Below are 21,974 nucleotides of genomic sequence, written 5' to 3'. Positions count from 1 at the left end.
CCTGGTTGGAATTGTTAACCAGTGTGCAATTACACAGCCTGAGAGGCATACTATGGTTTATTTTAAGTTGTTGGTTGGTATGACCCTTCAGTGTGATTACACCGGAATCCACAAAGATCCATGAAGCTAAACACAATTATCTTGTTTACAGGGGTTTCATTTGAATGTTGTGGCCATGTTATTGATCACAGACTTGCCATTCAGATGTGTTTTTCATTCAGTCATTCGGACATTCAGACGCAGTCATTTTAAAGAATGAAAAATCGGTATCGGTTTCTCCGTGGGGTGCTCCAAAGACCCGTACAGTGTTTTGAAGATCCACAATGGTTCTTGAGACAGCCTTATGAATCACTGGACCGATCTGTGCCAAATTGCTTTAGCATGTTGCCACTAGGCCAAGGAAGTAACTCCCTGAATAATTTCACAAATGTTTTCAAAAAATACTTTATACTGAAATTAGACCTTTTTTTTGTTTTAGACTGGAACTCAAAGGAGAGGCAAATAACTTCCATATTTGGAATTCAATATGACGTCACGGTGTCAATGTGCCGTTATCAACATGACGAATTCAATACGCTGCAACCGTAAGATGTGTTCTCTTGTGTGTTACTATGCATGTTGATACATTTAAAATGTGTCTCTTTTCGACTAAGAAATATAACCCAGAACCTTCCATAAATCTGAAACTTTCCAGAGCCTGTGAGGTTCTGTGAATGTTTTTTTGTTTTGTTTATATGTTTCCATTATAACCAGAACCAAGGTAGTTCATAAAGAAATATATAATAAAACATGTGACGCGCTGTGGAGCTTGTAGATAAGCTATTTTCACTATTTTGGAAAACATTTTTAAAGTACAAGTTCCGCATTCTGGCGTTCCAAGAACTCAGGGTTCTCCTGAGCAGGGCCCGATTTAGCTTCCGAGAAGCTTATCTGAAACTGTCAAAACCTTATCTGAAACAGTCTCCACATGCGCTACTGTCATAGTGCATGGAAGCAAAATCCAGAAGCTGTTAAATACGTTAGATAAGATTGCCACAGCCACGGTTCATATAGTTCTTGCAGTCGAAAAGAGCTCATATAGGTACAGTCGAAAAGGTCTCCTTGATACATGCACCCAACAAAACATTTGTTTGTTTCGAAACCAACGGATCTCGGTTCCATCTAGGGCCTCAGTTACATCAGTAGTTCTCAAAGTGGGGTCCAGGGACTCAAGGTTCCTTAAGGGGGGTTCTAAAACAAAACCCTTACAAGTCTGTAACTGTGACAGTATACAAACGGAACCATCTGGACCCTAAGGGGTCCATTTGACACGTGTTCGGGGGAGGGAAGCCGGGCGGGGAGGGAGGGTGATATTTCTCACTGAACATAACAGGGCTGGGGGTGGCACCTGTCAGCAGGGCGTGTTTGGTTGGAGGAGTGGGGCTCTACAGTATCCAACAGCAGTGTCAACACAGGCAATGTGTGTGGGGAGGAATTCATTGGCATAACGACTTAGAATCGGGGAGAAAAAGGGGTAAAAAAAAAGCTAAAAAATGTCAAACTTGGAGAACCACTGAGATTACATAACACAAAAATGCAGCACGCCACGACCAAAGCCAGCCAAACAAAAGCCACAACCACCGACGGGCGGGACGCCACAGGACCAACTCCACGACAACACCAACCAGCCAGCGACAAAAACACATTGGACACAACTGTTTTTTTTGTTTTTTTTAAGATGGCCATGAGAGAGAGGAGGGCTTACTTCCTGTCGGGATCAAGTCCCTGTCTGGAATGAAGAGTTTATACCCATAGTGCTTCTCCAGGACGTCAGGGAGGATCTCCAGGGCGAAGCGTTCCTCCTCTCGGGTCTCCTGGCTCCACTGGTCCGGGTCCACCTTGGTGTAGGACAGGTAGGCGTCATAGTCCTTGTTATCTGCCAGAGAGAGACAGGGAGGGGGGGGAGGGGGGGGAGAGAGAGAGAGAGAGCAATATATCAGGGGTTCTCAAGTTTCTTCATGTCAAGGACCCTTTAATCAACGGCCAGGAAGGAAGGGCGCACGCCAATATTACAGAGGTGCTGCTGACGATACAAAGGATTTAAGAGTTCGCACGACTCGTAGCCACGCTGCAGAACAACAGTCCGAGTAGTGAACCTAAAATACATCAGGACAACCCCCAAATTACAATATATTTGCCCGCAGACCCCATCTGAAAATATTTTGTGCCATAAAATAATATAAGCAATGAATGAATCAATCAATCAATCTAACCAACCCCCTTTCCCGCAACAATGGCAGCCACAGCGGCTTTGGATGCAATATGTGGCCTACGGTCTACGGTCGGTGAAGGATATTAGACAATATTCTAGGACTTGATGGTTATGCCTTAATGTACATGATATCATGTGGAGAAATACAATAACACTCAGGTCAGTGGTACGGTGGTTATGCCAAGAGGACAGGGCTCAGATCATAGTTATACTGTAGCTGCTTCAAGGACAAGCTGAACCATATCGAGATAGGCTGTAACATAAACAATAGCTATCAGGCCTAGTGGAGACGTCTAGGCTCTTGCAAGCTACCAAATATCATAATGTTTTATATAAGTACAATAAGTGATTTCATATAATGGTAAAATATAAAGTTTAGATATAAGCAACCATAATAACAATATGGTATAATGAATAATTCTTCTCCACTAGCTACATGCCTAGCGCTGGCAAAAGCAAAGCCACGATCCAGGCCGTCCACTGCGGGGCTGCCCAAAACAGCCTACCGGGAGAGAGCTGGGCGTAGGACCACCGCTACATCGCTGCACACATGAAGAACTTGATTGATGGCTGAACTGAACGGCAGTCGAGCGGCTTTGCCATAAGACTATTCCTTCCCCACGTTTTGAACGCCACGGCACCGCGGAGAATCCTGGGAACGCCGCGGGGAAACAGGGAGAGAGGAACATAAGAACGGGAGTCCACGGGGAGGAGAGGCGAACAGCAGGTGCTATCTCTCCATCTCTCCCCCCCTCCACCCACCCCCCTCTCTCCCTCCATCTCTCTCTGTCTATCTCTCTCTAGGGTAAACTCATCAGGGTTATACAGGATGGGAGATGGGGCTGTGGCATTCTACTCTTCATTACCTCTGGGATGCAACGCAATCCACGCTGGCCGTCTCTCCATTACAGTGGGCCACCTGTTGTGCAAGGAGCCCAAACACCGTGCCTGCTTCAGTCGCGTCAACACGAGAGGAAATACAAACGGGAGGGAAAGAAGGGAATTATCTTTGAATTAAGTTTGCCAAGTTGGTCGTGTTTGAGTACACACGGTGTTTGTGGAATTAAAACGTTATACTCTTATCTCTCTGTCTGTCTGTCTGTCTCTCTCTCTCTCTCTCCATCAGTCTCACTTGGTCTCTCTCTCTCTCTCTTCCTCTGGGGTCTGTTACGTGCAACGTCATCCAGATCCACTCAGTCTCGGCATCACGGCACATTTCCTCACCACTCGTATAGCCTTGAAGACGACGGGGCCCGGCCGTTCTCACCAGACACCTCTGTAATTTCATCTAATGCATTTCAGAATAAGAAGCAGCTATTCATTTGATAACTTGGGGGGGGGGGGGGGTAATGTGAGAGACCTGACTGAACCTATCTCCGTCTCAGTCCCTCCAGTAGCTCTCTCATGGAAGGAGACGGGAGCTATCAAGAGCTATTTAAGGAGATGTGATACACCTGTCCTCTAGTGGAATTAAAGTGGGGGGGCCGGTAGCAACGGGGGGAGGGGGTTGGGGGGGGGGGGCAAGTTTATTAAAGTTTTAGATTTACAAGCTCATCTACAAGCTTGCAACGCAATCACGATGCGTATGTTAGCTATTTTTTAAGATTTATAACAAAGACGTCGTCGTCTTTTGAACTAGTCTAGGGTATAGCATGACACACTGGCCAAAAGATGGCCCTAGTGTGCACTGCCATCTTTTGTCCAGTGTGTCATGCTATATACCCTATAGCATGACACACTGGCAAAAAGATGGCGGTGCACTCTAGGGTATAGCATAGAGACCTTGGCAGAAGACTGGTGTACTGTACCTTGCCAGAAGACTGGTGTAGTTAGGAATGGGCTCTATGCACAGCATCCATACTGTGAAGACATTCACAGGTGTTACCAATGATACTAATGAAGGCTCTGTTCCATTCTGGTCAAACAGAGTCAGGGTGCTGATATTGTGCATGTTGGCTCACTGGAAACACTCTGCTACACCAGTGGGTCTCAAAGTGGGGTCCAGGGACCCTCATGGTTCCTTAAGGGGTTTCCAAATGGCCCCTTGCGGGTGTGTAACTCTGAGAGTTATGGGGGTCGTGGAAATTGAAAAATCTGAGAACCACTGTGCTACACTAAATGGAACAGAGCCTTCATTAGTATCATTGGTAACACCTGTGAATGTCTTCACACTATGGCTGCTGTGCATAGAGCCTACAATGACACTGATGACATCACCGAAACGCACCTGAGCATGTCATCAGGTGAGGTGTTGAGCCCCGCCCAGAAAAACTTCCCTCAGGAGTAAACTACCAAAACAGGGCATTTCCTGTTTACGGGCCCTTTAAATGTTGTGCCCAAAAACATCCCCGGCGTCTACCAAAACAAACAGTGAAAACACCAAAATACAGCAAGGTCTGCAGGTTACCACCACCACACTACTCCAGGGGCTAATAAGTGTATTGTTTTGCTATGTAAACACCGGGCAAAGTTACCATACTGTGTTCTCAACCTACTGACAGTATAACACTCCAGAATGTATCATTGATTTATCAAATGTCCAACATAAAGACTGAAACGACCGAAGTCTTTATGTAGTCAGAAACACGATCGATAGGTCAACAATTCCATTACTGCTCGAGTCATTTGTCCATGTTGCCGTGCTGTTGAAACAGCGCAGTAAGCAAACACACCTGGAGGGGGCGGGGTGCAAACCTTGCCCTGGCCGACATCTCTTGTGCAACTTTTCTCAACCTTTGACCGTTTCAACCCAAATAAAACCCCTTCATCTCTTCGGGGCATCTCTCTTCACTGACACAGAGTTTCACGGAAATCCACCCATCCGTTCGGCAGCTATTAGGTTGTTTTTGCCGACAGTCAGAGCTTGACCGATGACCTTTTCAACCCCAAAAGTCCATCATCTCTTCAGGGCATGTCTCAATTCCTCTCTTATGAAAATCTACCCATCCCTCCTCAAGAGGGAGAGGGAGAGGGAGAGAGAGAGAGAGGGGGAGAGAGAGAGAGAGAGAGAGAGAGAGAGAGAGAGAGAGAGAGAGAGAGAGAGACAGACAGAGAGAGAGCAAAATAGACAGAGAGACAGACGACCACATCCATACAGTACAGCCATGGATCTCAAAAAAGATCATGTCAAGGACCCCCAAATTGATATGTATTTGGCCCACGGAACCCCATATAAAAACGTTTTAGAGACCCTATAGGAGAATAGTGAGCTTGTCGATCGGCTATTTTCAGTGAATATATTTAATGTAGAGCAAAAACAGACGCTAGAATAGAGCCATGAGGGATTCCTGTCAACAATATAGGGTTTAAGTGATTTGTCCCTCTCTCTCCTCTTTCCCTGGCCCCTCGGCATGTCACCCATATGCCTTAGAGCTTCACTGACGGTGACTCATACAGCCACACGGTTAGACTGTGAACTTCTGAACCGGAGTCATTTGAGGTGTAATCGGCGGGATATCTTTAGGGATCCATTAAGTTTAATGGAGGCCAATGCCATTCCAGTCCAGTAGGAACATGACGCACGCACGGCGACAAAGGCTAGGAGCAGGGGCTCATTCGAGGTCTCAGAAGATGGCAATTCTCTCTATACGTCGTCCTCAGACAATAAGTCCTCCTTCTGCGTTTTCCATCTCGATTCTCCATACATCTGGCCAGCTCGTTTGTGATTTCCGCAGCAGCATCTTTCTTTAGCACATCCCAGTTCCACAGTACAAGCTTTTTGGCAGGGAGTTCCCCGGTGACGACATCAGTGATCGGCTAGTCTCTCTAGTCTCCTAACTGCTTGTACTCTGATACACATGGTAGCGCCCCGTCCAGTACGTTTGTTGGTAAGGCGTGCATCCTGTTTGATGTCCAACCTCAAATATTGTTCTTTTGTTGCATATTTTCTGAACTTTTTGCTGATTATTCTATTTTTAGATCGTCACTGAGTGCTTCACAATCCACGCCCATCCATCTACAAGTGACATGCATTATAGACAAGTGTGTTCTTGTCTGAAACCACAAATTCATTAACCCCCCCCCCCCCAATACTGCTTAAAGGATGACTTCACCCATTTCAACTTTCAACTCATCTTCATATAACTGGGCCTCACTAATGCTCATGATAAGAAGGCACCATTTTGTCTCAGAGGAGGGCTGTGCACAGTTCAGAAACCCGCCTACCAGTGACATCATCAATGGGGAATCCAAGCTAATAGAAAATGCAGGCTTTACTGGAAATTGAGCATGCTATCATATAAGTCATTGTCCTCGCGTTAATGAAAATCCAAATAAAAAATGTGACATCTTGTTTGAAAAAAGAAACCTGCCTAACAATGATGTCACTGGTAGGCGGGTTTCTGACGTGTCCACAGTCCTCCTCTGAGAGACAGACCGAGTAGACAAAAACTGGTATCATCTTATAAAGAGCATTAGTGAGGAACAATTATCTGAAGGTAAGGTTGAAAATGAGTGAAGTCGTCCCATAAGTAAATCAATATTTTCTTAGATTTTTTTTTACCTCCCTCTAGTTCTTTCTGAAATGACGCCTGTGGAAAGAGAGCCGAGTCACTATTCTAACCAACTGTATGGTTCTCCACTGTGATGTTTAGCTGGACGGCTGGTACAACTAACGTCAGGTTGCATCAGAAGAAAGGGAAGATATTGCTGCTCTGAAATTATGAAATTATACGCAAACATTTCCTATTTCATGTATTTATACCTGTTATGCGACAGCGTTTTGATGGTGAGCCGTCATCCAAATGTCCCAATGGGAAGTATTTCTGTGAGATGAGCGCCATCTAATGGATGGAGTCATGCGTTCTGTACGTGCAGTGATGTCCATTAGTACAGAGGGCTTCAAAATTGGATCCACTGGAACACAGGTAATTTTTTTCCAGTTCCTGTAAAAGCAATGCTTTTGGGACACCTTACAGTTTCTGTCCGACGGTGGAAATATCTCCAAACCTGCTCCGGATAACGCATGCTACTATTTACACAATCCTCAGCGCTCGGGCGAAGGTGGTTTAGAACCGATGTGATTTACGGCACGGAACGCGCTGATGATTCCACACCTCCGATGACAGGCTCATTCCACTGTTGTCGCTGTTACGAAGCCCCTTGTTATTGATTCCAGCCACGGCCGCCAGACAGCCCAGCACTCTTTAACTAAAGGGCGCCGATGACAACTCGCTGACAGTCCGTCTTCTCGCGAAACCTTAAGATCTTTTTTTTTTTCCCCTCTTCTTTTTTTTTTTTTTTATCTAGCAAATCGTTGCTGTCGGGTGGAAACCTTGTGTGTCCAAAAACTGTTACTTTTCAGGAAATGGGGAAAAAGAACCTGGTTCCGAAGTAGTTATATTGTTTATTCACTCACTCTTGTTACTCATTTTCATTGGTTAAATGTTTATAAAACCTGCAGACGCACTTAACCACTTTCACTTTAAAAAAATATATAATCAAATAAAAAATTGCCGATCTACAAGCTCACAGATGTGACTTGTTGTGAGTTGTGAGCTTGTAGATCAGCTAGTTTTCGGTCCCTTTTGTGTGACACTGTTGTATGACGGAATAGGGTATTCATTTACGGGGGGAAATTACTTACGAGATACGAGGTTTCTGCCAGACAGCGACAAAATGTGTGGCGAGAGAGACAGAGAGAAGTGCGTTCAATTTGCCTCTCTGGAGTGGCCTGCGCTGACACAGTGTGTGACAGGTCTTGTTGGAAATGCAGAGATAAATGCGCTTGGCATGCGGCGGAGATGAGAAAGTTTGTGTGTGGAAACTGAGGTTTAATGGGTTGCATGTACTCAAGTGGTGGGAAGTAACTGAATGCATTTACTCAAGTACTTAAAGTGGCACTATGCAATTTTACTGTCCTGCCCCCGGATTTTAACCAGGGTCTCCTGCGTACACGACTACACGCAGGGTTGACCTATTGACCTAGCCTTAACGACCAAGTCTTTGGTTAGGCGTCCATATCTTGACAATAAACAACGAGAGTAAAGGCCTTTGCAGACAGGGTGCGATTGGTCAATCAGTTTTTACCGCATGTCAAAAGACGCACAAATCGAACTGTGTTCGATTGAAAAAAATATCCACACATCCACTTGCTGCACGGCAAATTCGGAGCCGGTGTGCATGAGGTCATAGAGAACCATGTGTTCTTTTAAAAAATGATATTGTCCGTTTTTTCCGTGCGAAAAATCGCACCCTGTCTGCAAAGGCCTTAAGCGAAGACTTGAATTTCTGACTATTTCCAGTGGTGTAAAGTAACTAAGTACATTTACTCAAGTACTGTACTTAAAGGAGAATTTTGGACTAAAGTTTTCTTACCTTTTCTATGACGTTATGATATCTTAGGATGAATGGTACAGTAGAAAATTTTCATAACTCCACCCCTGAGCCGCCACAGCTTAAAAGGTGCGATAATAAGGTTAGATCACATATTTTAATAGCTTTAAAAAAAAGCGAGATCTGACGTTCATAGTGACAGAACACTATGCAACCAAAAAAAAAAAAAAAACAGAAGTCTCGCTAGACGAGATTGAAATCTCGAGATTTCAATCTCGTCTAGTGAGACTTCTGTTTTTTTTTGTTTTTTTTGGGGGGGGGGGGATAGTGTTCTGTCACTATGAACGTCAGATCTAAAAAAAAAAAAAAGCTATTAAAATATGTGATCTAACCTAAGGCCTATCCGCGCACCTTTTAAGCTGTGGCGGCTCAGGGGTGGAGTTATGAAAATGTTCTACTGTACCATTCATCCTAAGATATCATAACGTCATAGAAAAGGTAAGAAAACTTTAGTCCAAAATTCTCCTTTAAGTACAATTTTGAGGTACTTTTTACATTACTAGAGTATTTCCAATTTTAAGTACTTTAACTTCTACTCCACTACATCTCAGAGGCAAATATTATATTTTTACTCCACTACAATTATTTGAAAACTTTAGTTGGTTGGTTCTTGGTTTACCTGTGATCCTATACTGAGGCACTACACACTGTCTCTCTGCATTTGATGCAAAGAGACAGTTTACCTTGCTTACTGTAAGTCGCTCTGGATAAAGAGCGACTGGCTAAATGTCTAAATTGTAATTGGTTGCCTGAAATTGAAATCGACACCTGGCCTTATTAGAAAAATAAGGGACGCCCAGAAAAAGATAACATCTCACTGTAGCCTATGTACTATTTTTGGTACATTACATTAACAACCTGTACTATAGTGTATATATATGGGCTGTTTGAACGTGTAAGAGTGTGCCATTGATTGATTCCCAAAAAATGAGGAACAAGTTCAGTTCAACAACAAGGGCCAAGTAACTGGCACTGTGTCTGACTTTCTGCATAATGAGTATGTTCAGTTTTTGGTACTTGGATGCCGATACTTTTGCACTTTTAATCAACAAAATGTTCAATGCAGGACTTTTACTTGTAACAAGAGTATTTCTATGTTTTGGTATTGACACCATTTTCTTTCTTCCCCCACTGATGACACTGACGTGCTGTTCAAAAACGCAGAGATAAATGCGGTTGGCATGTGGGGAGGAGATGAAAAAGTTCAGTGTGTGGAGACGGATGTGTAAACGGGGTTGAGCTGACGAACAGGAGAGAAGAAGCAGGGAGCTCTGCAGCACCCGATTCTCAAAGCATTCGCTGCTTTGGTTTCCCGTGCTGTGGTTACCATAGAGATGGGATCTCTGTGCACTGGCACTGAACCATTTTGTCTCTCGTCAGTAGAAGACTGTCTTGTCTGCCTGTCAGTCCTATTATTCTATCTATCTACCTACATACCTACCTACCTACCTACCTACCTACCTACCTGCCTGCCTGCCTGCCTGCCTACCTGTCTGTCATCTATCTATCTATCTATCTGTCTGTCATCTATTAGCCTCGATCTCCAGGCTTTTATTGTTTAGTGTTGCTAAAAAATAAAAGCCTGGCCCAGCGCGTCGGTGTACTCGGTATAAGGAAGTGTTTCACTTCCCAACCAACCAGAGTGCAGTGGGCGTCGCTCGTAATGTTGTGTTAACGGGGCGGGGGTTGACGGACAGATCGGTGAACCAATGGGATCAGCCGCAGTCTCTCGCCGGCTCTTTACACCCGCCCCTCTATACACGAAATCAGGAGCGTTGGGGCAGTCTAGTCATCTATCTACCTACCATCTATCTATCTATCTATCTATCTATCTACCATCTATCTACCATCTATCTACCATCTACCTACCATCTATCTACCATCTATATACCATCTATATACCATCTATCTACCGTCTGTCTATCTACCGTCTGTCTGTCTACCGTCTGTCTGTCTGTCTGTCTGTCTGTCTGTGTAATTACTTCTCTCTATATAATATGAGTAAAAGTACAAAAGTATTGGCATCAAAATGTACTTAGAGTACCAAAAGTAAAAGTACTAAATATTTGAAAATAGCAGATCTACAAGCTCACAACGCGTCGCGATGCGACGCGTTGTGAGCTTGTAGATCGGCTATTTTCAAATAGCCTAGGTATAAAATAGGGTTAAAGTGGTTAATGTATGTTTAATAATATAATAATGTATATCTGCAAAGTAACTAGTAACTCAAGTGTTCAAATAAATGTAGTGGAGTAAAAGTACAATATTTGCCTCTGAGATGTAGTGGAGTAGAAGTAAAAGTATTGGAAATTGGAAATACTCAAGTAAAGTACAAATACCTCAAAAATGTACTTAAGTACAGTACTTAAGTAAATGTACTTAGTTACTTTCCACCACTGTACATACATACCTACCTACCTACCTACCTGCCTGCCTGCCTGTCTGTCATCTATCTATCTATCTATCTATCTATCTATCTATCTATCTGTCTGTCATCTACCTACCATCTATCTATCTATCTATCTATCTACCATCTATCTACCATCTATCTACCATCTATCTACCATCTATCTACCATCTATCTACCGTCTGTCTGTCTGTCTGTCAGTCTGTCTGTCTGTGTAATTACTTCTCTCTATAATAGACACTCAAGGGAGTATCTGTATGTTGATATGCACGACGTACATGTAAATGCGCATGTGTGTGAGCAAGTGCGCGCACGCACACGGTACGTGGGCGAGGAGGTGGCGCCGGTGATCTAATGGAGTGTGGCATGGAGTATATCGTCTCTGTCGGGGTTTGGAAACCTCATATGTCCAAAGCTGTTACTTTTCAGGATTCGAATTCAAAAGCATCAAAAGTAGCAGATCCGCAAGCTCGAAACGGGTCGCTCCGCGCTAAGTTTCGAGCTTGCGGATCTGCTACTTATGATGCTTTTGTCTGACGCTGTAGCAGTGGTGTAAAGTAACTAAGTACATTTTCTTAAGTAAATTTTTTTGGTACTTTTACTTTACTGGAGTATTTCCAATGTTCAATATTTTTACTTCTACTCCACTACATCTTAGAGGCAAATATTGTACTTTTACTCCACTACAATTATTTGAAAACTAACAGTTACTAGTTACTTTGCAGGTATAAATTATTATATTATAAAACATGCATTAACCACTTTAGCCCTATTTCATATATAGGCTATTTGAAAATAGCCGATCTACAAGCTCACAAGCAATGCATTGTGAGCTTGTAGATCTGCTATTTTCAAACATTTTAGTACTTTTACTTTTGGTACTTTAAGTATATTTTGATGCCAATACTTTTGTAATTTTTACTCAAGTAACATTTTGAACACAGGCCTTTTACTTGTAACAGAGAATTTCTACATTGCAGTATTGATACTTTTACTTAAGTAGAAAATGTGAGTACTTTTTCCACCACTGCGCTGTAGTGTGATCAACTAGGGCGTTAATTTAAGAAAAAAAAAAAAAAGTTAAAATATGGAGATAAGAGTTTTCTGCCCGACGACAACAACGATATATATAGTATGGGGTGGGGTGGTGGGGTAGTGGGGTGGAGGGTAGGTGGTGCGGTGTCTGTCCCCAGAGAGCTGTGTGGAGGCAGCTCACTGTGTTTTATTGAACCTGATCCCTCTTTATATCCCAGAACAAATTGAAAATCTGTTTCCCTCGCCAAGCACTCACTCCGGCTGCCGCAATTAAAGGAGACAATCGCCGTTTGGCATGAAGTTCAAGGAATGACACGTTTTATTTATTTATTTACTTATTTATTTATTATTATTCTCCTTCGTAGCTCTTTTCATTTTATTTTTTTAATTTGAGGGTTGGGAAGAAGTAGGCCTACTCCCATTACAAGTAATAATAACACAATGTTAGAAACATATTTTACTTGAGTTAAAGTACAAAAGTACTGGCAATACATGGCATATCAAGAAAAGTATATCAAGATGTACTTAAAAGTAGCACAAGTAAAAGGTCTCATTATGCAGAATGTCTCATTTCACAAGTTCTCAAATAATTAGAGTAGAGTAAAAGTACAATCGAGATGTAGTGGAGTAGAAGCATAAAGTGTGGAGTAGAAGTCAAAACTATCGAGAAATGGACGTACTCAAGTAAACTCAAGTACCTAAAAATGTTTTACAGTACTTGAGTAAATGTACACGGCGAGTCCCTCAACGCAGCCCGGAGTAACAGTAATGACTCTCCATTGAACAGTGTGATGTAGCAGCCATCAAAGTTAAACAGGCCTTGGGAGCAGGAGTTGTCGGCAGTAGAAGGATAGAAAGACTTTTTCTTCCTTCAAACACTAATAACTCTCTATCTCACTTTCCCTCGCGCCGTCCGTCTCTCCAGCTGTCTCGTTTCTTTCGCTCCCTCGTTCACCTGCCGGTTGCGTACCTGCGTATCCCCTGACTTCAGCCTCTCCGAACTAATCTCCCCCCCCCCCCCCGCACTCGCTCGTTCCGGAAGACTCATTACACAGGAACAAATTCAAACGTTGTTCCGTGTTGATGCATTCTCAAGCCTGAGTCCCTTTTTCCTTCCACAAGGAAAAGGTCGTAGAAAGTAGCATTTACAATTACTGGACTTAAAGGACGACCTCACCCATTTTCAACCTATCTTCATACAATTGGTCCTCACTAATGCTCATTACAATATGGTATTTTTAGCGGTGCCAGCCGCTCTACATTTGACCGTGTGTGTGGGTCCGTCCGTCCGTCCGTCCGTCCGTCCGTTTGAGCATGGCAAAGATGCAACACATACGCCACTTCAAGACATGCACACACACACACAAGCCAGCACTGCACATGTGCGCACACACACGCACACGCACGCACGCACGCACGCACACGCACACACACACACACGCACACGCACACGCACACACACACACACGAGGCCCACCGTTGTGCGACTTAAAGACATGCACACACACACACACACACACACACATACACGTAACATGCGGACCTGCGAGGCGCACCGTTGCAACACATGCGCCACTTCAAGACACACACACACACACACACACACACACAAGCCAGCACTGACCACGTGCGCACGCACGTGTGCACACACACACACACACACGTAACATGCAGACCTGCGAAGCGCTGCACACGTGCACTGCACACGAGCAAGCCAGGACGGCGCACGTGTGCACGTGTGCGCAGACCTGCGAGGCGCACCATGCACACACACACACAAGCAAGCAAGCAAACGTGCGAGCCAGACCTGCGCACGCACGCACGCACGCACACACGCGCACGCGCACGCACACGCACACACACACACACACACACACACACACACACACACACACACACACACACACACAGAACTCCCCACACTCCCCACCATGAATCACACACAGGTGCAATATCTCTATGATGAGCTGAGGGGTTGCCTATGCCAGGTGTCAATCATTGTCAATTAAGAGTCAAGGCAGTCACAACAGTACCCTGCCTCCACCAGGCCTCACACTACAACAGCACCCACACCACAAAAACATTAGTTAAAGACAACAATTGTTTGCCACCACTTCCCTGTCTCTGTGTCTGCTTTTTTTTTTCCGTTTCCCAAGCGTCCGCTCTACCTCCCGAGCCCACTGCCGCCCCCCCAGTAGTAGATTTCAGAGTATTCAGCAGGAGTAGTAAGAGTTCCAATTTAATCTCATTCTCTGGTTCACTATTACACCACAGGGGGTGCAGTCACACACACACATTCACAGCTGTAACTAAAGTCTTCTCAGAAGTGAAAGTACAGTCGTTGCACCAGGATATGGGGGGGGGGGGGGGGGGTATATAGATGCTACCCCACATGCCTTTGCTGTCAGGCATGAAATCATGTAACTCCATGTTTCAACTTTGTATTGTTTTGTTAAAACAAAACGTTGTTTATTAAAAGGTTAAAGGACTAGTATATTCTGATAGTAATCATTGCTATAGAGTGTTTGTTCAGTAACCGGGGTCTCTCGCGTCTCTCCAGCTCTTTAATAAACATAAATTACATTTTCAGGAGGGTGGTAAATCTTCAGCCAATCAGGAGAAATTACCCATTTATCCGCTTAAATGTTGTGTCATCACTTCCAAATTCAATTTTTTTCTCCTTTGAGAAATGTACACCATGGAATCGACCTACTGGTTGTAGTACTGCCCGAAGCCCGAAGCTCATACGCTCAATATTTCCCCCCATGCCAAGCCGGGGATTCCAGATGTGAAAGTCACGGATTTGCAACTTTTAAGTATGTCTAGGAATCATGGCTCTTCAAAGACTTGACTGACAGAGGCAATGCCTTGGAGAAAAAAACGGCAGAAAGAAAATAGGTTCTAATGAATTACTAAATCATTTCTTGATTACGTTGTGGGGTTGTATTATTGATGTAGATGTTCAAGGAGACACTGTCAGCGGTGTAATAGCTGGATTTCTAGAGACAGTTTGCATTTGTCGACAGCTCCTTCTCCACGTCAGTGATTCCCCAAATGATTTTGGGGGGTCCCCAGAGGATTAGCTTAATGTGCAACATTGTTTTCTCACTCAACAGTAAACAAACCAACACACAGTATAAGTGTATAGGGTATCTGCACATTTCTAAAGTTACAATTTAACAACTTTTAAGAGCTTTTTAATACCAAATTGGCTACATTGTTCAAATATTGAGTAAGAGAGAGGCAAACATTGTGAGAAAAGAAAAATCACCATATTTATCTGTGGAACCAAGTCAAACTAAATGTAATGCCTGCAATTCCAAGTGCTTGTCAGGGTGGGGGGTCCCCAGTTCAAATATGATTATTTTGTGGGGTCCTCAGTACAAATATGGTTATTTTGTGGGGCAGCATCCTGAAAGGTTTGGGAACCCTTGTTCCACACACACACAACCACCCCCCCACACACACCCACACAGGAGGTAGAGCGGCCGCTTGGGGACCAGAACGTTCCCAGTTTGATTCCGTCTTGCTCAAGTGTCCTTGAGCAAGACGAGCTGAACCCCTATTTGCTCCCGATGAGCATGGTTGGTGCCTTGCATGGCTTCCTCCGCCGTCGGTGTGTGAATGTGATGCACAATCTTTGTAAAGCGCCTTGGATAAAGGCGCTGTATAAAATGCGCCACCGGGAGCAGTTAGGGATTCTGTGTCTTGTTCGAGGACACCTCGACAATACTGTAACCCATGGGGAAGCCGGGGGATTGAACCGAGGGTTCAGGAACCTTCCGTTGCCCAATTTACTTACGTACCACTCTACCTCCATGAGCCACTGCCGCCCACACACACACACACACGTAGACGTATTAACCCATTCTATCCGGGAATGCATCATTTGTCATTTTATGATTTATTTGGATATTCAAAAATACCTTGACATGAAAAGTTTGAGAACCACTGATATTATCGCAACATAAGTTTTTTTTTAAAACTTAGGATTTAGAACACATTTGTACCCCCCAGAAGCAAAAAAATTAGTTAAATTGTTCACTTTAATACAAATATATATATATATTAAAATATTTGAGTTAAATTGTTCACTTACAAATATATATATATTAAAATATTTGAGTTAAAGGTAGGGTAAGTGATATGTTTTGGTTAAAACAAAAAGTTTTTTTTTAAAGGTTAAAATACTATATTCTGATAGTAATCATTGCTATAGAGTGTTTTTTCAGTAACAGATGTCTCCCTGTCTCTCCAGCTCTTTAATAAACAGAAAATACATTTTTCGGTAGGTGTCAAAATCTCAGCCAATCAGGAGAAAGTACCCATTTTTAAGCTTAATTTGTATAGTGTTCCAGTTCCAATTTTGCCTGTTCATTTCTTAGTGTCATCACTTCCAATTTCAATTGTATAATCTGTATCCTGATTGAGTTCTCTATCTTGATTGGATAAAATTGGAAATGAAACTGAAACTGAAACGAAAATGCATTTTCTGTTTAATAAAGAGGTGGAGAGACAAGGAGACTCCTAATACTGAACAAACACTCTATAGCAATGAGTACTATCAGAATATAGAGCTATTTAACACTTATTTTAAGAAAAGCAAATCACTTACCCTACCTTTAAATTGTTCGCTCTAAAAATATATATATTAAAAGATTTGCACGAAATGCTCACGATTAAAACAATAGATAGCAGATCTACAAGCTCATAGTGCGGCACCGGGTGCCGTGCTGTGAGCTTGCATTATCTGCTATTTTTTGAATAGCCCAAAGAGATCTAAAATGACACAGATGCGTTCCCGGCTTGAATGGGTTAAAGGCAGTAACGTGTGGTGTGCTGGGTCAGGTTGTGTTGTGATGAGGCGAGTTGTGTGGGTTGTTGTTGTTGTGTGGTGTTGTGTGCTCCGCTGTGCAATGTTGCTATGTTTTACTGTCTTAAGCCTGATATACCATCAAGTTACTGTTTGTTTCCGTTACCTCACGTCACCTCAAGGTTACAAACATTGACCCGCTTCAACATGTCATTATTCAAGCGTTTGAATAATGATTATTTAATGATTATTTAAGTGCCGGCACTGACTGGCGACTATCACCCTGTTTAGCCCCCCAGTACCTCCTGTGTACATACCACACAAAACCAGTGCTGTATGCATAATGTGCAGTATGTCGTTGCTGATGATTCATGACATTAATTCCCCACCCCATCGTGCAACCGTGTCGTGCAAAAGTATCGAACATAGCCGATCTACAAGCTCACAACGCGTCTCATCGCGACGTCTTGTGTGCTTGATTTTTTCCTTTTTTCATTTTAACGGTTTTGAACATACAAGGTTACCACCCGACAGCGACAATATAATATTATCTCCTTTGTACATCAAACAGCCAAGTACAATGCTGTACATGATGCCTATAATATTACCTCCTCATGCTTCTATTTACGTACATAATACAAACAAGTACAATGCATAATGTATACTATTACAGTACCTCCTGTGTACATACATTAATACACAAACAAGTACAATGCATAATGTATACGCCATTACCGCCTGTGTAAGCAATAACTCATGGCATGCAGGCCGGGGCTGTGAGTTAATGCTTTTATAAGAACACTTTCCAAATGGCAATATCAAAATCATGCACACGTCCACGTTCCAATTAAAGCAATTTTTTTAATAACGGTTTCATTATAAGAATAATTTATACAAGAAAGTAGAGCCTGACAGCCTGCGCACACAAGGCGGGTTGCTATGCAACATTTACATATTATGTTCAGGTTTGTCGGATTCTTTCCCGTTTCTAATAATGGAAGAGAACTCTCACAACTTCTCACTGACCTGCTTTGACACAAGATTTAAAGGTTTTTAGACACTTTCGCTTCAGAGAAAGTCAGTGATTAGTCAACTACAGTACTGTAACTTAAGTACAATTTTATTTGAGCATGTCCCTTTTTCAATACTTTATACTTCTATTCCACTATCTTTCAGAGGCAAATTTTGTACTCATTACTCCACTACAATTATTCAAAGACATTAGTTACAAGTCACATAACATAACAAAACATACGTTAGTGTATAAGCCCTATTTTATACTTTGTCTATTTGAAAATAGCTGATGTCACAACGCTTCACGATGTGACACGTTGTGAGCTTGTACTTTGGTACTTTAAGTACATTTTGATGCCTATACTTTTGTACTTGTAAGTATTTTTTACATTGTGGTCTCATCTTTCCACAGGTCTGTGTCTTTTCCCAGAGATACGCAAGGTTCAAAGTTCAACTTTATTGTCTTTGATTTTTTGATTGTGAAATGTATTCACATATCGTGAATTCATAATCGCACATCCATGTCCCGCCCGTCTGTCCATTTGTCAGTCCAGCCCAAATATGAAGTTCCACACTGACATCATGAATATGACCTCATCAACCTGACGTCAGGGCTCCAGTCACACCGTTAGGCTGATATAGTGAACTGATATAGAACTGTACAAAGATTCATACCCATGGTATATCATATGGCTATTACACCACACCTACACCTATTACACCCTATTTTAATGTTGTTTTATGCCTTTGCTTTTGTTTTGTGTGAGTGGAAGAGAGAGTCACGGTAGTTAAAAGACAAGAGTCTGATAACTCCATCCGGAGGATTTAGTGAATTATCCTCTGGGGCACGTCGACACGTGGTGGACCCTCCAGGGCAGATCCTTTTGTCTATGTTTATTCTATATATCTTGTATAACCCCGATATCATTCTCAGGGGTGTACGGTGTGTGGTTTGGATGTGATAAGTTAGCAGATCCCCTGGGCTAGTCCACACGTGGTAAACATGGTGAAAATATATTACTAAGGTGTAATATTACTAAGTGAAAATATATTACTAAGGTGTAATATTGACAATTGTGTGAAGATATATTACTAAGGTACACAAGGTACACATGTAATATTGGCAATTGTGTGAAGTGTGGATATTTCTTTAGCTGTGTTGTAGAGGACAGTGGCCACTACATTTAAGTTATATCCATTTGTGTTGTAGTTGTGTAGTGGCGAGGGCCACTGCATTTTACTGCATTTTACTGCTTTTATTTTATTTTATTTTTATTTTTAGACTGATAACTCCATCCGGAGGATTTAGTGAATTATCCTCTGGGGCACGTCGACACGTGGTGGACCCTCCAGGGCAGATCCTTTTGTCTATGTTTATTCTATATATCTTGTATAACCCCGATATCATTCTCAGGGGTGTACGGTGTGTGGTTTGGATGTGATAAGTTAGCAGATCCCCTGGGCTAGTCCACACGTGGTAAACATGGTGAAAATATATTACTAAGGTGTAATATTACTAAGTGAAAATATATTACTAAGGTGTAATATTGACAATTGTGTGAAGATATATTACTAAGGTACACAAGGTACACATGTAATATTGGCAATTGTGTGAAGTGTGGATATTTCTTTAGCTGTGTTGTAGAGGACAGTGGCCACTACATTTAAGTTATATCCATTTGTGTTGTAGTTGTGTAGTGGCGAGGGCCACTGCATTTTACTGCATTTTACTGCTTTTATTTTATTTTATTTTTATTTTTAGACTGATAACTCCATCCGGAGGATTTAGTGAATTATCCTCTGGGGCACGTCGACACGTGGTGGACCCTCCAGGGCAGATCCTTTTGTCTATGTTTATTCTATATATCTTGTATAACCCCGATATCATTCTCAGGGGTGTACGGTGTGTGGTTTGGATGTGATAAGTTAGCAGATCCCCTGGGCTAGTCCACACGTGGTAAACATGGTGAAAATATATTACTAAGGTGTAATATTACTAAGTGAAAATATATTACTAAGGTGTAATATTGACAATTGTGTGAAGATATATTACTAAGGTACACAAGGTACACATGTAATATTGGCAATTGTGTGAAGTGTGGATATTTCTTTAGCTGTGTTGTAGAGGACAGTGGCCACTACATTTAAGTTATATCCATTTGTGTTGTAGTTGTGTAGTGGCGAGGGCCACTGCATTTTACTGCATTTTACTGCTTTTATTTTATTTTATTTTATTTTTGTTTGCTTTATTGTTAAATTGGTTCTAACTGTAATTGTATCCTTGCTCTGTAAAGCACTTTGAGCTGCATTTCATGTCATGAAAGGTGCTATACAAATAAAGTTTATTATTATTATTATTATTATTATTATCAGCCGATAAGATAGCGTAATTTGACCAACCCATTTTATATCTTATCTCCATATTTTAAGTGGTTGTGTTTTTTTTCCCCCGCCCTACTACTACAGCGTCACACAAAAGTAGCAGATCCAAAGCTCGTTTTGGCCTTGTAGATCTGCTTACTTTTGATACTTTTTGGAACCTGAAAAGTAACAGTTGTGGAGCGTGCGAGCGAGCGAGTCTGTCTGTCCGTCAGTCCCCCCCCCCGCGTATCTTGAGAACCAACCAACCAGAGAACTATCGACTCTAAACTCTGCGTGCCTATCGGGTCGGATTGCCGGTTGCCCGGTAGAACCACCAAATTGCAATAATAATTCAGATTCTGATGATCTCGTCTAAGATGCCCAAAAAAAAAAGCAATCCTACCTCCATCCAGGTCCTCGCTGCCAAAGTGGTTTCTGTAGAAGAGCATGAGCTCGATCCGGTAGCACTTGTAGAGCGTCACCGTGCAGATCATCAGCAGCAAGATGGCGCCCAGACCTCCCGCCAGCTCCACCGTGTACATCAACTCTGCTACAGAGTGGAGAGAGCGAGAGAGAGAGAGAGAGAGAGAGAGAGAGAGAGAAAGAGAGAGAGAGAGAGAGAGAGAGAGAGAGAGAGAGAGGGGGGTGAAGGGCAGGAAAGGAGGAGGACACAAAGTACACAAAAAAAATATTTTTTTATACAATTTAAATTGAAACGTATATACAATGATTTTCAACCTGTTTAATTTCAAGGACCCCCCAGTTTGATTTGCATCAGGCCACAAAAACACAAGTTCTGAGTTCAGGACTCAGGGCTAGTAGTACCACCACCTCTTGAGCAGAGCCCAAATTAGGCTCTGGCAATCTTTTATTTTATTTTATTTTTTAACCCTTTTTTCACCCGGTGCCAATTAGCTATGTGATCCTGGGCACTACACTCCCCCCACCAGCCTAGGGAGGCCAGGGCCGAGCTCATGCCTCCTTCAATGCATGAGAGCCAACTGACCTTCTTGTCACCCGACAGGGGGGAGTTTCCCTGGTTGGACGTAGCGCGTGGAAGGAACACGTTATTCCAACCAGTTCCCTTCCCCTCCATCAGGCGCCCCGGCTGACCAGGGGGAGGCAGTATAGTGACCAGGATTACTACATGTTTTTGTGAGGGTATTAACTACCCTAGGAGACACGGGGAGAACATGCAAACTCCACACAGAGTAGGCCCTTTCACCAACCCCACCTAGGGTATGGGCGCTGATGACGCGGAGGAGAAGACACGCCCCCAGTGCCCACAGCGTCCCCGGCGGGAATCAAACCCAGGACCTTCTAGCTGTGAGGCGACAGCGCTACCGACTGCGCCACCGTGCCCCCGGCTCTGGCAATCTTATGTGAAACTGAGCCGTAATAGCGCACAAATCCAGATCCCGGCTGGTCCTGGTTATAATGGAACCTTAACAACAACAACAACATCATCATCACAGAACATCACAGGTTCTGTGATGGCTAGAGAGCCTATTTCAACCACAATCAGATTGCTTGGTCGGAACTACCTGTTGTATAATCTGGGTTACCCTTTGTTTGTAGTCAAAAAGAGCAACGTTGACTTGAAACCATGCTGTTATTGGAGCCAGTCTTGTTTTGGGGGTATTTGTATTAGTCGACAGCAAATTGTGTGCTTTCAACCAGTTAGTTTGTTCAACCCAAGACAGAATGAATCAAAGTTTTACATGAGGGAAACACAAATCAAAAGATATTGCTTTGCAAAC

The 21,974-nt window shown here is 42.9% G+C and overlaps 1 protein-coding gene across 1 annotated transcript in view; it reads right to left on the bottom strand.

Annotated features, from left to right (window-relative positions):
- The window catches only part of LOC308080139 (interleukin-1 receptor accessory protein-like 1), a gene marked incomplete at both ends in the record, with an annotated part of 619,302 nt that overhangs the window by 8,335 nt on the left and 588,993 nt on the right, over positions 1-21,974 (bottom strand). The window contains 2 exons of the mRNA XM_080421907.1: positions 1,745-1,915; positions 20,618-20,764. Of these exons, the coding sequence (XP_080278033.1) occupies positions 1,745-1,915; positions 20,618-20,764 (318 nt within the window). The remainder of the gene's footprint in view (positions 1-1,744; positions 1,916-20,617; positions 20,765-21,974) is intronic.

This window comes from Gymnoscopelus braueri (assembly GCF_963280865.1).
Source record: "Gymnoscopelus braueri genome assembly, chromosome: 24".
NCBI lineage: Eukaryota > Metazoa > Chordata > Actinopteri > Myctophiformes > Myctophidae > Gymnoscopelus > Gymnoscopelus braueri.
This window is presented reverse-complemented; position numbering and strand designations above follow the sequence as displayed.